Below are 18,138 nucleotides of genomic sequence, written 5' to 3'. Positions count from 1 at the left end.
TCGGGTCACTTTAGAGAGATAACGTTCCTGGATGGAATAAATGATAGCTTTATGGAGCAATTGGTTCAGGAACAGACGAGAGAGGGAGCAATTTTAGATCTAATTCTCAGTGGAGCACAGGACTTGGTGAGAGAGGTAACGGTGGTGGGGCCGCTTGGCAATAGTGATCATAATATGATCAAATTTGATTTAATGACTGGAAGAGGAACAGTGTGCAAATCCAAGGCTCTCGTGCTAAACTTTCAAAAGGGAAACTTTGATAAAATGAGAAAAATTGTTAGAAAAAAACTGAAAGGAGCAGCTACAAAAGTAAAAAATGTCCAAGAGGCGTGGTCATTGTTAAAAAATACCATTCTAGAAGCACAGTCCAGATGTATTCCACACATTAAGAAAGATGGAAAGAAGGCAAAATGATTACCGGCATAGTTAAAAGGGGAGGTGAAAGAAGCTATTTTAGCCAAAAGATCTTCATTCAAAAATTGGAAGAAGGATCCAACAGAAGAAAATAGAATAAAGCATAAACATTGGCAAGTTAAATGTAAGACGTTGATAAGACAGGCTAAGAGAGAATTTGAAAAGAAGTTAGCTATAGAGGCAAAAACTCACAGTAAAAACTTTTTAAAATATATCCAAAGTAGAAAGCCTGTGAGGGAGTCAGTTGGACCGTTAGATGATCGAGGGGTTAAAGGGGCACTTAGAGAAGATAAGGCCATCGCGGAAAGATTAAATGATTTCTTTGCTTCGGTGTTTACTGAAGAGGATTTTGGGGAAGTACCAGTAATGGAGAAGGTTTTCATGGGTAATGATTCAGATGGACTGAATCAAATCACGGTGAACCTTATCATTAAAATCATCCATTGTACCTGAAGACTGGAGGATAGCAAATGTAACCCCAATATTTAAAAAGGGCTCCAGGGGCGATCCGGGAAACTACAGACCGGTTAGCCTGACTTCAGTGCCAGGAAAAATAGTGGAAAGTGTTCTAAACAAAATCACAGAACATATAGAAAGACATGGTTTAATGGAACAAAGTCAGCATGGCTTTACCCAAGGCAAGTCTTGCCTCACAAATCTGCTTCACTTTTTTGAAGGAGTTAATAAACATGTGGATAAAGGTGAACCAGTAGATATAGTATACTTGGATTTTCAGAAGGCGTTTGACAAAGTTCCTCATGAGAGGCTTCTAGGAAAAGTAAAAAGTCATGGGATAGGTGGCGATGTCCTTTCATGGATTGCAAACTGGCTAAAAGACAGGAAACAGAGAGTAGGATTAAATGGACAATTTTCTCAGTGGAAGGGAGTGGACAGTGGAGTGCCTCAGGGATCTGTATTGGGACCCTTACTTTTCAATATATTTATAAATGATCTGGAAAGAAATACGACGAGTAAGATAATCAAACTTGCAGATGACACAAAATTGTTCAGAGTAGTTAAATCACAAGCAGATTGTGATAAATTGCAGGAAGACCTTGTGAGACTGGAAAATTGGGCATCCAAATGGCAGATGAAATTTAATGTGGATAAGTGCAAGGTGATGCATATAGGGAAAAATAACCCATGCTATAATTACACAATGTTGGGTTCCATATTAGATGCTACAACTCAAGAAAGAGATCTAGGTGTCATAGTGGATAACACATTAAAATCGTCGGTTCAGTGTGCTGCGGCAGTCAAAAAAGCAAACAGAATGTTGGGAATTATTAGAAAGGGAATGGTGAATAAAACGGAAAATGCATTAATGCCTCTGTATCGCTCCATGGTGAGACCGCACCTTGAATACTGTGTACAATTCTGGTCGCCGCATCTCAAAAAAGATATAATTGCGATGGAGAAGGTACAGAGAAGGGCTACCAAAATGATGAGGGGAATGGAACAGCTCCCCTATGAGGAAAGACTAAAGAGGTTAGGACTTTTCAGCTTGGAGAAGAGATGGCTGAGGGGGGGATATGATAGAGATGTTTAAAATCATGAGAGGTCTAGAACGGGTAGATGTGAATCGGTTATTTACTCTTTCAGATAGTAGAAAGACTAGGGGGCACTCCATGAAGTTAACATGGGGCACATTTAAAACTAATCAGAGAAAGTTCTTTTTTACTCAACGCACAATTAAACTCTGGAATTTGTTGCCAGAGGATGTGGTTAGTGCAGTTAGTATAGCTGTGTTTAAAAAAGGATTGGATAATTTCTTGGAGGAGAAGTCCATTACCTGCTATTAAGTTCACTTAGAAAATAGCCACTGCCATTAGCAATGGTAACATGGAATAGACTTAGTTTTTGGGTACTTGCCAGGTACTTGTGACTTGGATTGGCCTCTGTTGGAAACAGGATGCTGGGCTTGATGGACCCTTGGTCTGACCCAGTATGGCATGTTCTTATGCTCTTATGTTCTTAGTGCAGATTTATGTACATGTCAGTGCTGGTGGCATTGAAAATTGAATAAATTGCTGTTGACTGACAACCAAGGGGAAGAAAACTATTCTAAAGACAACAGCTTTCAAAATATATTAGCAAAATAAATGAAAGCAACATATCCGCTATACAAAATATTTTTATTTTTAAATTTTTCTCTTATGCCTTGATTTAAAAAGCACTTTAATGTGTTATGGACGTGGAAATCCAGATGATACACTTCACAGAAACAAAAAACTATTCTAAAACTCTGAAATTGTTAAGCCTTGCAATCCTTGAAACTGATAAGCCTGCTAGACAGTGCACCAGATGTATTACACCTTTTATCCATAGACACAAAATGCAAAAAGCCCTCTCGTATACAGTATCTGGCCGAAGATATCACCTGGGTAGTGAACCCTGATGGGAGGACTGCATGCAAAGACAAGAGAGGCTAGTAAAAGTAATGATCAGAAAATATTATAGAAACTGACTAAACTATTGCTTATTCATTATAAATTGGTGCCATCACCTAACCGAATGCCTCAGTATCATCATTTGTATGCCAGATCCTCGTTTCTCTGACTATTTCATGGGCAAGTTGCTGACATCACACACAAGCACAATGATGGGAAAAGTGCAGCACCTTGTTTTTTGTGTGTTTCCTCCCTTTCGATGTTGATCTATCATCTTCTTTGTCCTGTAACTGAGATCTTGTTTCCTTTTCTTAATGTCAGAACTTAAGCGAAAGTGGCTTGTACAGTGTTAAATAGCATTAGAAGCATTGCCAAGAGCTGTTTAAATTTGCACTACCAGAAAAAAGTTATAAATTCAGTGTTTGTAATATATGTAAAAAAGATTTTTTTATTTCAGATTTACATTTTACTCCAGAGGAAGTATCAACATTTAACATTTTTGAAAGTTCTCCTGATTTGTGGCTCCCGTGATTATAAATGAAAAGTAAAGCATGATTCTGACCCCAATTAGCACCTCTGTATAGAAAAGTGAATATGCACCATCAGCTCTAATGCTTTTTATATTGGGGGAGAGGTGACATGGTAGTTGTCCTGTTGGAGAGCATACAGAGAGAACTTGTAGGTCCAGGGTGGTTCTGTCATGAGGCAGGATGAGGTGGGCCAACTCAGGCTGCAAAATTTGGGGAGCAGCAAAAAAGTGCTACCCTGAAAAACACTCCTGCGGTGGCCACCTTACCTTCCCGCAGACATGATGCTTAAATGTACGCAGCCTGAACGGCAACGTGGCTGCGGTGGAACCCATACTGCTGTGGTTGGAAGAGAGGCCTGGCAAGGCTTGAAGAGCAGCTTGGCCACGGTGGACTAGAAGAAGGACTCAAAGAGCAGCAAGGCGATTGCAGAGCCCATCCCATCGGGGCCCTAGAGCAGCCTGGCTGTGGCCCAAGAAAGAGGGGTAGACCCTGAGTGCATTCGTGTGTGTGTGTGAGACAGAGAGCCTGTGTTTTATGCTTGTGAGAGTAATAAAGAACCTGTATTAATGTGTGAGAAGCCTGTGTGCATCTATGTGTGTGTGTGTGTGAGTGTCCGTTTGCGTGTATGTGTGAGAGAGGGATGGGGGGGTGCGTGAAAGAGAGAGGGTATGAGTGAGCGCCTGTGTGTATGTGAGAGGGCCTATATGCATGTTTATGTGAGAGAGTGTGCATGAGAGCCTGTGTGTGTGTGTGAGAGAGAGAGAGCATGTCTGTGTGTGTGCATGGGAGAGGACAAAATTTGTGCGATCCCCAACCCACAGCATCTCAGGGTGATGGAAATCAAAAGGTCCCAGGTATGGAAGGTTGGGAATTTTTTTATTATTAATATTGATTGGTGTTTTTGATGTGACCATCATTTTGAAATGTTTTATTGGAGTTTTTTCTTTTTTTTTCTTTCTTTTAAAAATTTTTTAAAACATTTGCATTTAATTGAATGATCTGTTATGTATTTGTTGAGGGTCTGTCTGTGTTCTGCATGCGAGTGAGGTGAGGATTTCTGTATAAGGTTGTATAGCAGCCTGGCTTGTTCTGTTTTCCTAATAGGAGTATTTGGTGTTTTAGGGCTTGGTGTAATATTTGCAGTGTTGCATTTTCATAGTTAGGGTTGTTACTGTTTGTGTGTTGGCAGTTAGTGATGTTTTGGTATGGGAGGTTTACTATATTGTAATTTGTTTTACTCATGGCTTTTTGAGGGCCAATTCCACATTAAATGCACTTTACAATAGGCCTAAATACCATATGGCAGGGGTTCCCAGCCCTTCAGGGAGCACAGACCACTTTTCAGCTTCAAAAATTTCACATACCTTCACACACTGCTCTGTAATTTTGACATGCCCCTTTGATAGTTTTACTTATATAATCTAATCTGTTATTTGTATGTTCTGAATGTTCCTTATTTAATTATGCAATAATTGTAAAGCCTGTTGCTAAGTTCTGTTCTATGTAAACCGACGAGATGTTCCCAACGTTCGTCGGTATATAAAAGTTATTAAATAAATAAAAGAAATAAATAAAAGAAATGATATGCACTCATTCATAATGTATAAACTTTGATCTAAATTGAATGTATAGGGAGGGCAATTTCCAAAGCTATTTAAACTTTGCCCTCATAATTGAAGGTTGAGATCATTCCACCTTCCAGTCCAGCTGCAGTGGGGGAAAAGGAAGCAAGTTAAAAATAAGTTCCAGGTTGGCAACTTGGCTTGACCTGGCAGAAAATCAGCACTGTTTACCTGCAGTCTAAATTTCAAAAGGAAATTGCCTGTGGTGTTTTCTTTTGAAAACTCAGGCTGGCTGGAGAGAGCTGGTACTTTTGTTCTGCTTCCCTTTCATCTGCTTTGAAGCAGGTGCAAAGTAAATGCATGAAAGTATGCATGAGGATTTCAAAACTAAATCTCTGCATGTACTTTCCCTCCACCATTCTAGCCCTGCTCCATTTTTCCTTTGCAGGTAAAAGTCTGTACGCTGTTAATGGTGTAGCTGCTTTTACCCTCAGTGATGAGGGATAATAATTTTTCAAAAGAGCCTTTATACATTGGTAAACAAGTGTTGACCCACATAAAAAGTTTTGAAACTTACCATCCCTGAAAATTGACCCCCTCCCCCCTTTCAGCCTGCTTTTGTTTTATGATTGTTACAAACACATACAGAAAATGATAGTCACAAAATGAATGGAAAAACAAAACAGCCAGCTTTTCAGCAGGAAAAAGGCTGAGGTCTCCATATCTCTGTGTGTCCCCCTAAAACCTGGCTGTTGTCTCGTCCTCCCTCATCCTTGATCCTTGGCAGTCATCTTTCCCTTCTTCCCTCTTGGACCCTGGTGGTCCTCCCCACTCTCTCTGCCTCCTTCCAGCATGATTTCCTGGGGGACCTCTCCTCTCCCCTGAAGGGCTGCCTTCCACTATCCTCTTAAACAGGTCAATCATGGATTTCTGTCTCCCTCTTTATCCTCTGTTTTTTTCCTTCATTCCTTTCCCCTCATACTGTCAACCCCAGTCCTATTTCCTCCTTTCTTCCTTTGAGCCATTCTACTCTCTTTTCTGATGCATCTCTCCTCTCTCTCGCTCTCTGTCAAACCAATAGTAGAGCACGAGGCTGTAGTGGGAAATGTTTCTCACTTCTGTGATAACCCAGCTTTCCTTTGCTTTCTCAGTGCGTGGCAAATGCTGCAAAGGTTCTGACAGCCACGATCAGCGCCTCTTCCCCACATCCAGGGCCGGTGCAAGGGTATTGGGCACCCTAGGCGACCCTTGTGCTGCCGCCCCCTCCCCGGTCGCGCCGCCCCCCTACCTGTTTCAGCGCAGACTGTGTGCTTCTCAGGGCACCGAGCCATAGGGGGTGCCAAAGAGCAGCCACATGGTGCCGCGGGGCCTATCCTGCTCGTGGCAAAGAGAAATAGAAGCAGTCGGCGCCAAAACAGGGGGGGGGAAGAGAAGCACACAGTCTCTATTTCTGTTTGCTGCGAACGGGATAGGCCCCGCCTGCGGCACCACGTGGCTGCTCTTCGGCGCCCCCTACAGCTCTGCGCCCTAGGCAACCCCCGAAGTTCGCCTAATGGACGCGCCAGCCCTGCCCACATCCTCACAGTGGGATTTATGATTCTTGAGGTTACAATCGATCTCACTCTTCCCCCACCTCTGACAAACATGCAAAAGTGCAATTTGAAGCTTCTAATGGGTGCGAATGGCCCCTCTCTGCCCTTCCTTCTCCTGATCTGCCACAATGTAGGGTGAAGTTTTCAGGGCCATAATAGTCTCCACTCTTACTCTCCTGCCCTGTGACAACAGCACAACTAATGATAGGTGGTAGCAGCCCACTCATTTTCTCCCTAGCGAAATTTTCTGGCCTCCCTTCTGGAGGACTTCTGGGATGGTCTCGTGTATCACGGGGGGAGGGGGGGCGCCGCGCGCCGCCCCCCGCCCCGCGGATTCCAGGTTGAGAATTGCTGCCACATGGGTTTCAAGTACCTTTTTTGCAGGGTTTTCTCGTTGGCACCACAGCAGTGCATGTAAAAATAATATACATGTTGATGTTTTCGCCTTGAAAGATTATGAATGTCCTTTTTCATGTAAAATCTGTTATTTTAAATGCATAATTTTTTAATTTGTCATGAGGGCTTGGAGGGGAAGGGGGCACAAGGCTCTAAGGTTTGCCTAGGGTGCTAATACCCTTGCACTAACCTGGAGAGAGTGCACTGACTTCCACCATTCACCCATCTCCCATATCTCCCATTTCTACAGGGGACAAATGCTGGGGAAAGGGTGAGAGACAGGTCATAGGATTCTTGGGAGGTTGTCAGCTTCTTAGAAACACTATCACTGACACACTGTCTGCCACTCTGGGAGCCATCTCATCCTCTCCTCAGGCAGCAGATTGCCTTGAGCCATCTTTGTGTAGGTCATGTGTCTCTGTTTTCTGTTTCCAGTGAAACTAACAATTTATTTATTTATTTATTTATTTAACATTTTTTATATACCGCAGTTCTAGTAACAATGTTACTAATCACTTCGGTTTACAAGTAACTTTGGGATGACAATGAGACCGATGCAATTCAAACGTGCTGAAAGCAGACGCTGAGTGTTCAGCACCCGCTTTCCTAACATGCCCCCAGGCACCCCTCCTGTGGGCACCATGCAATATATAAATTAGGGGTCGCATTGTCAAGGAAGTGCTAGGGTCGCTTGTGTGCCCCTAGCACCACCTTGACAGTGGTAGCCCGTGAGCGGTCGGCTGTCCGCCGGTTTAGAAAATGGCGCACAGCCAGAGATACGGGAAATGGACGCTTGTTAACTGAGCATCTGTTTCTCAATCCTGACCATCAGCACTTTTTAAAACTTTTTTAAAGTTTGTTCTCCCACTTAATATCACGCCAATATTAAGTAGAAGGATGTACAGAAAAGCAGTATTTTCTGCTTTTCTGTACATCGTTTGGGAGTGCTCAGCAGTATTTTCTGCTTTTCCGTACAACGTTTGGGAGAGCTCAGCAGTTAATGCCTGCTATAGGCAGTCGTTAATTTTTTAGCTTAAAAATGTGCATTTGACGCACTTTTTTTTTTTTTTTTTTGCATTGCAGGGGATTAGGTAGCGCCAACCCAAACCGCATCCACCTGCGGGTTAAACAGTGTGTTCGGTGTGTTGCATCGGCCCCAAAGTGTTTATTGCTCATAAAGTGGGACAACCTTTAAAATGGTTTTAATGTGATTGTACTATTTTTCTCTGAAGACAAGCAGTTCTGAGCATCTCACATGTCACCTTACTATGTGCTTGGCACCAAACAGATTATTCCAGAGCTTTCTAGAAAGAGCAAAAGACTTTCATTGCCCGTGCATGATTGTATTCATGTTTTGCAGTCCTATAGCTCCCCTCAGTTAATTTTTTGTACATCGTATTCTTCTGCAGCCCCTCAGAGCTTAAGAAGTTGCCCTTTCTTTTTCTTTTTTTCCTTCAGGCATTATTTCCTTAAACCCCTAAATTTCCCTTAGTTGTTTTTTGGCATTTTTTTTCAAATTATATTTTTCCGGCGATAAGCAGGGCATTTAGCCATGCATAGTGGGTGACGTCATCCGTGATGTCACGAAGGCGGAACTACTCTTTTAGCTCAAAGGCAAAAACCCCGATCCGAGGCCCCTCGCTGCGTGCACTCAGCCTCAGATGGCCGTGCGTTGCATAGTGCATCGGCGTCCATGCATGCTGCGACTGCTCCGCAGACTACAATGCATGCACCGTTAAAACCGGCGTCGCGTCCTGAGTCTATGCCTCATACGACGCTACCGACGCAAGCCCTGACTCCATCAAAGAAGTCGATTTCTACGACGCACCACGATGCATCTCATCAGTCTACGACGCAATTACCTCAAAAAACTAAAAAACCTTCTCCCCCGCAACCGGAAAAACCAGTCTCAACACCAATTCCGAATAAATCAGGGAAATCTCTTTCAAAGACTAAACATACTATAACTCCATCTAAGCAAGGAGGTCATCACTCTCCATTATCAGTTTTGTCAGATGTTATTATTGAGGACTCTCCAGGGGGCTGGGAATCATCCCCAGATCGTGGAGCTTGTCCTAAACAATCCGAAGAGAGACCAAGGTCTCCTCATTCATCAGTCCCTAGGTCGCCGTCTAAATGATCAAAGAAATCGACCAGATTACCTGTCCATCCACATCGTCAAACAGCTGAAGAAACAATGTCTTAAATAACTACGCTGTTACATACATTTTTTCATGGTTTACCATCTGATCCTAACGTTTTACCACCAGATCCTCAGATTCCTACATCACCGGGGTCTCCGGATCTATCTCATAACCTGCCATCTCCACAACAATCACCTCTCTCTTCTGTTCACACTATCTCACCAGATCCTTCTCCGGTATCATCGCCTGGAAGTTCAACAGGTACTCCATCGGACCCCCCACAAGATCTTCCTCAACCACCTTCCCCACTGGAAGATTTAACTTACGCTAAATTCCTAGAGAAACTGGGGTTAGCCTTAAATATAGAAACTCAAAAACTTCCAGACCCAAGATCTGAAGTTATGGGGATTCTCCAAATACTAGATGTTCCATCTGAACCAACTGCTCTACCTCCCCACCAAATATTGGAGGGTCTTATGGATAAAGCTTGGGATACTCCACACCTTCTTCCATCTATTTCTAAGAAAATAGATTTAAAATACAGAACGCAAAAAACTCCTACTCAAACGTGCAGGTTCCTCACAATTCAATAGTCATTGAATCGGCAATGAAGAGAGCCAAGAAAATCAGACTATACTCCAATACACCTCCCGGAAAGGACAATAAACTCCTAGATGGCTTTGCAAAAAAGATTTACCAAAATTCTATGCTTAATTCTAGAATTAACCACCACCAGTTTTACATTATACAATATTTATTCAATTGTACTCAATAGCTCCAGCCCTTCCTAACTACTTCACAAGGAGATGCTCCACTGCCTCAACCCTTCCGGGACCTGCAGGAAGGCTTACGTGATTTGTTGCGGACATCATATGAAGCCTTTGACACCTCTGCGAGATCATTAGCTACTTCCATTTCCACTAGATGTCTGGCATGGCTAAACAATTTGCCTTGCAGACCAGATAACCTCTTTGGGGAGAAGCTATGAGAGACAGTGTCTCTTATTAAAGAACAGAATATAGCTATCCAGTCTTTGACGACACCTCTGGATATGCCTTCAACATCTAAACACTTCTTGGGTCAATATATAAACGAGGTTACCACTATCGCAAACCATACCGCTACTATCAACCTTACCAACCTAGTTATAGGCAACAGCCTTACCAACCTCAAAGACAGCAATTCCAGCTGCAAGGACAAAGACCACGGCAAAGAACACCAAGACAGCAAAAACCACAAGCCTCTCAACAGACGCCAAAGCAGTCTTTTTAAATCATCTTGCCACAACAACAGTTCACGTGGGGGGGGGGGGGCTATCCTTATTTCATTCCCAGTGCTCCACAATCACCACAGATCGATGGGTGTTAAGTATTATACTTCAAGGGTACCAGCTACATTTCAGCTCCTTCCCAACTGTTCCACATCTCATCACTTCCAAGACTCCCCAAAATCAAGTCCCTTCTCTCATGACGGAAGTTTCCATTCTCCTTCGCCAGAAGGCAATCCAGCCAATCCCCTCTTCTCAGAAGGAGAACAATTTCTACTCCCAATATTTCCTCATTCCCAAGAAGTCGGGAGGCCTCCGCCCTATTTTAGACCTTCGAGCCCTAAACAAACACCTCACAAGAGAAAGATTCAAAATGACTTCTCTCAAAACAGTACTTCCCTTTCTACAAGCGAACGACTGGATGTGCTCGCTGGATCTAAAGGATGCATACACTCACATACCAATCCAAAAGGATTTTGGATTGGTATGTGAGTGTATGCATCCTTTGTTTCCAGGTTGTGAATCATCACTATCAATACAAGGTACTCCTTGTATTGATAGTCTCTCCTCTGCCACGCGAGTATTCACGAAATGTCTTGCTGCAGTTGTGGCACACTTACGCAAACAAGGAATAAACATATTCCCTTACTTGGACGACTGGCTTCTGGTGTCTCCCAATCCACAACTCCTGAAACAACAAGTGGAAGGCATACTCCTTTGTCTACAAAACTTGGGATGGATAGTGAATTACGAGAAATCTCAACTCCATCCCTCGCAAACCATTCAATTCATAGGAGCATTGATTCAAACACCAATATCCAGAGCTTTTCTCCCTCTGGTCAGAATCAAAACCTTACAATACCTTTCTCAGACTCTTTTACGTCGGACAGTAGTTCCAGTTCATCAGATACTGGTGCTCTTGGGTCATATGGCGGCAGCAATTCATGTAGTCCAGAATACAGGTCTACACATGAGACGTGTCTAGTGGGGTCTAAAATCTCAATGGAACCAGCTGACCCAGCAAATGTCCCACAAAGTACGGGTGACACGCTCCATGAAAAAAGACATCAAATGGTGGCTCTGACCATCCGTTCTGAACGAAGGAAGCCCCTTCCAGCTTCCCCCTCATCAGCTAATACTCACAACAGATGCTTCTATGAAGGGCTGGGGTGCCCATCTCTTATATCTCGACACTCAGGGTCTTTGGTCCGCAACAGAACAAAGTCTCCAAATAAATCTGCTGGAATTAAGAGCAATGAAGAACTCTTTGATGGCATTCCAGTCATGGTTACAAGAGAATTCAGTAATGATCCATATTGACAATCAGGTAGCCATGTTCTATATCAACAAACAAGGGGGATCGTGTTCTGACACTTTGCAAGGAAGCGGTTCAGATATGGGAATGGGCAGAATGCAACAGGATCTTCTTACAGGCGTCCTACCTTCCAGGTCTTACGAACACGAGAGCAGACAAACTAAGCAGAGTTTTCCATCCCCACGAATGGTCGCTCAATCAAGTGGAAGCAGACAAGATTTTCGCACACTGGGGAATTCTGGACATAGACCTCTTTGCATCAGAAAACAATCGGAAAGTGCAAACATTTTGTTCTCTTCTTCCCAGTGCACACAGAATATCACAGGACGCTTTCCTGATTTCTTGGGGGAAAGGCCTCCTGTACGCTTTTCCTCCCATTCCGCTAATTTCACGCACAGTTCAGAAATGTATTGCGGACAAATCAGACCTAATACTAATTGCTCCAGTGTGGCCGAGACAACCATGGTATCCTTATCTACTTTGTCTCTGTCACTCATCCAATACTCTTACCGAAAGAACCCTTTCTCCTTTCTCAAGACGCAGGGAATCTGATTCACCCTATGCAGTCCTCCCTTCATCTGACAGCATGGAGATTGAACGGCAGTTACTGAGTTCCCTAAACCTTTCTCCAGACATTTTGGACATCCTCGTAGCATTACGAAAGCCTTGTACCAGAAAGAATTATGCCTTCAAATGGAGTAGATACTCAAAATGGTGCACCAATCAGAGACTTGACCCTCTATCTTGCCCACCTGAGACGCTGTTGACTTATCTCCATCATTTATTCCACTCAGGCCTGGCATTAACTTCTATTAGGGTTCACCTTAGTGCTATTGCAGCTTACTATCTCACGAATGAGGGCTGTTCCATCTCTACCCATCCGTTAATCTCCAAGTTCATGAAAGGCTTGCTTCATCTGCACCCGCCTTTCAAAAAGCAAATAGTGCCATGGGATATTAACATAGTCCTTGAAGCATTGATGAATTCACCCTTTGAGCCCATGTTAACCTCCACGCTTAAATTCTTGATGTGGAAGGTGCTTTTCCTAGTGGCCATCACTTCGGCCAGAAGAATAAGTGAACTGCCTAAAGGTGAAAGTCTTTCATTTTCTGGAGTACAAAGAGCTGTTGCCTATCGAAAGTCCACTGAAGCTGTTTCTTTCTTTTAATCCTCATAGGCCTGGGAGTGCAGTGACAAAGGGCAACATTTCTAAATGAATAGATATCACCACCTGCATTGCTCAAACAGAAACATGGTGGTAACTTGTACAAAGCGGCAATTACTATCATAAGAAGCTTGCTGGGTAGACTGGGTGGACCATTTGGTCCTTTTCTGCCGTCATTGGTAGGGCTCTGGTGATGTTGGTTACCCATTAAAAGTCTACCTTCATTGAGATTTGCAAGGCTGCGGTATACTGTTCATTTCACACATTCTGTCCCATTATTGTCTGGACATGTTTGTTCTCCATGATCTCTTTGACAAGTAAAACCCAATTCTCTCCCTCTCAGAGCTAATTTTTATGATTTTGGACTGCTTCCCTGTTTTTGTAATAATCCCAAGAGAGAAATTTAATTCCCAACAAAACATATGTCCTGTGTGCTGGTAGTTCTTGTAGTTTTCCCTTTTTGTTGACGACAGCCCTTTGCGAGGGAGTTCCCTGCATCTTAATCAAACTGCTTTTCTTCCGAGAAAGTGAATCTGATTACCTATTAACACTTGTTCTCTGAAAACAGCAGTTCACCAGTCACAAATATTTCTCCTCCCCCCTTTTGGAGTTGCTCTCCCACAAGTCAAAAGCTTTTAAATGGAACTGAGCGATCCTGCAATAGAGCAGAAACTGCTGTACATGGGCACTGAAAGTTTTTTGCCATTTGTAGATGCTTGGGAAGAATCAGTTTGTTCTGTGTTGAGCATCATCAGGTGACCCATGTGCGGTCTTCCAAGAACACCTATTTCTGGTGAGCAACTTTTCTTTCTCTCATTAATTGTTAGAAAAGTGATTGCCTATCAGGACCTTTTATTACATGTTAAGTTGATCATGACTCAAGGCCAAACAAAATTTGAATGATGCAGAAGGTGATTATCTAATGTATCTGCTAATAATAATTGTGATTTATTTGGCACTTTTCATTTCAAGAGGATCTGAATGTGCTTTATAATTTAGTACTTTAGGAACAGACATGCAGCCACATGTGAGTTTGGTGGCCTGGTAAGCACATTTTTAATGAATAGCATGAATGAAAGCAAATGAGAAGGAGAATAGAGCAAATGAATAGAATAGAGCCAGCCTACAAGAGGACTACCAGAATAGTGCAGAGTCTGTCATTGTCCGTATGAGGAGAGACATGAAAACCTAAATATTTATGGACTCTTGAGGAAAGGAGGAAACAATACACTGAAATATGTCAAAGGTATAAATATATACAAGAAGAGACACTTGTTTTTTTAGTGAAAAAGGTATTCCAAAAGAAGGGGTCATATTCTAAGGATGAAAGTGAGCAGATTGAGAAGTAAAATAAGGAGGTTATTTCTTTACAGAAAAGATGGTAAATATATGGAAAAATCTTCCACAGGCAACCCTGCCACCCCCCCCCCCCCCCCAAAGAATACATGGGAAGCATAAATGACTGTGTATGTGAAAGGCAGGGTAAGGCCAGAGATCGAGCAGTGTTAGCGGTATTCCAACAGGAAGGAAAAAGTGCATAAACTAGATGAGACTTCAGGTCATTGTTCGCACACCAGGTCAGAAATGTGTGGCTCATTAGTGAATCTGATTTATCATTGCAAGCTCAGGTGAAGGTTGTGATAACAGCACTTTATAAATTAGTCGATTAACGCCGTATTGACCCTTTCATCTTTTCGTACAGTGCTCTAGACCTTGGTTTTGACAGGCCTGGATTATTGTAATTCATTATACAATGGCCTATCAGTAAGCATATTAAGAGCACTGCAGCTCTTACAAAACCCTGTGATGTGTTTCTCTGCCTTGGTTACTTATACAATAACGTGTCAAGTATAAGACAGTGTTACTGGTACATAAATTAAGTAATTCCTTGTCACTTTGGATGCATATTTATAAACCATCTCGAGTTTTTAGGTTGTTATAGTGTCTTCCTATTGGATGTTCCATCTCCATGGTCTGCTCACCTTACAGAAACAAGCTCTCTATTTTGGAGCGCCTTGCCTGGATATTTGCGTAAATTGATTTGCACTCAGATATTCAAAAAGTTGAAAATTTGCTTCAGTCGTTTGCAGCTGGCAATTAGGCAGCAGGGTATTTTTAAGGTTTTCTGCTGGCTGTGGTTATTAACTGCTTAGCAGGAGATTTTTACTTAACCATCATAATGAGACAGGCGTTTTGTGTTTTTTAAAAATATTTTAAGCATAGTCTACGTACACTATATCTTGATCTGTTTTTGAGAGAGATTTTCTCATGCAGTCTTGTTTTTTATGCCTTATCTTAGTTTTTATGTAAGTTTTAAGTTGTACCCTATATGTATTAGTGGCAGGTGAGTAAGTAAATATAAGGAATGTTGGTTATAGTAAACATGATTAACCAATACCAACTCAAATCCCCAAAATATGTAGATTATAATATATGACGCATAGACCAAAATTGTTCAAAAATAGAACTTTGAAAATATGACCATCATAATAGGCTTCATTGTATAGTATTACACTTCAAGACTCTGCCTTATATTTAATCGGTCAAAAAGAGTTCAATATATTTTTTTTAAGTGTTTTTCTGTGCAAAACTTCAGTGAACATATGCTGATCAAAACCTTCTCAATTTTCTTAATAATGTCAATGAAAGTACTTATCTTTTCTCTGTAACACTATTTTGAACTGTAAACAACCATTTTGCTTTTCTTAGAGCCTGCGATGGTGGGATGCAGCAGTAATCAAAATTCTCAATGTTATCCAATACCCATCACTGAGAATTTTGATTACTGCTACAACCCACCATCGCAGGCTCTAAGAAAAGCAAAATGGTTGTTTACAGTTCAAAATAATGTTACAGACAAAAGATAAGTACTTTCATTGAAATTATTAAGCAAATTGAGAAGGTTTTGATCAGCATATGTTCACTGAAGTTTTACACAGAAAAATACTTAAAAAAAAATATTGAACTTTTTTTTACCGATGATTAAATGTAAGGCAGAGTCTTGAAGTGTAATACTATACAATGAAGCCTATTATGATGGTCATATTTTCAAAGTTCTATTTTTGAACAATTTTGGTCTATGCATCATATTATAATCTTCATATTTTGGGGATTTGAGTTGGTATTGGTTAAGTTGTACCCTGCCATGAACGATGGGTATAAGCAGATGATAAATTTCTTAAATAAAAATTCATCTTGTGTTTCTATTTAAATATCATCATAATTGTGGCCAAACTAAACAAAACCTCCAAAATAAAACAGCATTCTTGTATGGGGTACCGAAATATATTTTGATCTCATTCTCAGAATAGGGAGGTAGTATCAGTTTTATTCTTAAAATAAATTATAGCGTAAATAGTTACTGTAAATTCATTCTAAAGTATCTTTGTCAAATAATTATTTGCTTTTTCTTTGCAGGAAGAAGGAAGCATTAAAGAGATTACAATTACACACCATGTAAAGGAAGGACATGAGAAAGCTGACTGTTCACACTTTGAATTTCTAAAAGTTTTGGGTCAGGGGTCCTTTGGAAAGGTGAGTCAAGACTATAATAAAGTTTTCTGAGTCTCTATGTATGCACCCAATGCAAAGAGCTTCTGGCTTTCAGAGAACGAGTCCAGTCTCAGGAGGCCAGAGTGGCAGACAGAGAGAGATAATAGAGGAAATATTCAGGGAATAAGTAGAGAACAGGGGTGGACTGACAGTGATCTGGCCCCCAGACAGTAAGGGACATTGGCATCTAACTACCTATCAAACGCTAGGGGAGCATGCTCTGGGCTCTCTGGCACTGCCCTGTTGTGCAAATGGTCAGTCTGCTCCTGGTAGAGCAGTCCCAGCTTCAGTCTAGTAGCTCTTGTGCTGCTTTGGAGAAGCAAGGTCACCTTTCAGGAGACCATCACCGTGGTGTGGCAGGAAGTTATTCTGTAGCTAGGACCTGCCCTCCAGGTGATGCTTTTTATCCTCTCACACAAAGGATGTGTCTCCAGGGGTTCATAACCAAGAAGGAAGGGTTAGCAAGGCCATTGTATTGGTTGATTTGATTATTAGGAATGTAGATAACTAGGTAGCTGGTGGACATAAGGATTGCTTGGTAACTTGTTTGCCTGGTGTGAAGATAGCGGACCTCGCATGCCATCCAGATAACATTTTAGAGACTGCTGGCAAGGAGCCAGCTGTCGTGGTGCATAAATGGTTACCAATGACATAGGAAGATGCAGGAGGGAGGTTCTGGAAGCTAAATTTAGGCTGTTAAGATATTAAATCCAGAGTCTCCAATGTTGCATTCTCGGACATGCTTCATGTTCTATGCACAGGACACCAGAGGCAGGCCAAGCAACATAGTCTCAATGCGTGGATGAGACAATGGTATAGGAAATAGGGTTTTAGGCTTGTTAAAAACTGGGGAGCATTTTGGGGGAAAGAGAGCCTATTCTGATGGGATGAGTTCCACTTTAAGTGGAACCAGGCTGCTGGCACTTTTCTTTAAAAAGGAGCTAGAGCAGCGTTTAAACTAGATGATGGGGAAAAGCTGACAGTTGCTCAGAAGCGCATATTTTAAAATGATGTATCTTTGAAGGATACTAACAAAACAGGGAAGTTAGGCATCCTGATAGGTTGCAATAAATGCTGAAGTAGCCCAAATGGCTTTAAGTAAATAGCAGAAAGATTCCTGATTACTTCTGTTATCTGATGAGCAGATTGTAAATACAAACAAAAACATACTTTGAAATGTCTGTATACAAATACTAGAAGTTTAAAAATAAGATGGGAGAGTTAGAATCTATAGCATCAAATTAAGAGGTAGGTATAATTGGCATCTGAGTCCTGGTGGAAGGAGAATAAACAATGCGACACTGATACCAGGGTGCAAATTATATCATACTGGTGGAGGGTTGGTGCTGTATGTTAGAGAGTATAGAGTCAAACAAGATAGAAGCTCTGCAGGAAACAAAATGCACTGTAGATTTTGACAGTGCTGGGGAGGAGCTGGCTGTCGTGGTACATGTGGGCACAATGACATACGAAAATGTGGGAGGGAGGTTCTGGAAGCCAAATTTAGGCTCTTAGGTAGGAAGCTGAAATCCAGAATCTCCAGGGCAGCATTCTCTGAAATGCTCCCTGTTCCACGCGCAGGTCCCCAGAGGCAGGCAGAGCTCCGGATTCTCAATGCGTGGATGAGACGATGGTGCAAGGAAGAGGGATTCAGTTTTATAAGGAACTGGGGAACCTTTTAGGGAAGGGGGATTCTTTTCTGAAGGGATGGGCTCCACCTTAACTAGGCTCTGGTGCTAACCTTTAAAAAGAAGAGAGAGCAGCTTTTAAACTAAATCAAAGGGGAAAGTTGACAGTCACTCAGCCTTGCA

General features: G+C 42.0%; 1 protein-coding gene across 2 annotated transcripts in view; it reads left to right on the top strand.

The window, feature by feature from the left end:
* RPS6KA3 (ribosomal protein S6 kinase A3) overlaps positions 1-18,138 on the top strand; it is a 334,699-nt gene that overhangs the window by 147,339 nt on the left and 169,222 nt on the right. For both annotated transcript variants that reach the window (XM_029603390.1, XM_029603389.1), the window contains exon 3: positions 16,193-16,309. In XM_029603390.1, coding sequence (XP_029459250.1) covers positions 16,193-16,309 — 117 coding nt within the window. The remainder of the gene's footprint in view (positions 1-16,192; positions 16,310-18,138) is intronic.

This window comes from Rhinatrema bivittatum, chromosome 5, assembly GCF_901001135.1.
Source record: "Rhinatrema bivittatum chromosome 5, aRhiBiv1.1, whole genome shotgun sequence".
NCBI classification, from domain to species: Eukaryota; Metazoa; Chordata; class Amphibia; order Gymnophiona; family Rhinatrematidae; genus Rhinatrema; species Rhinatrema bivittatum.
Note: the sequence above shows the minus strand (reverse complement) of the source record. Positions and strands in the feature narration are given on the sequence as shown.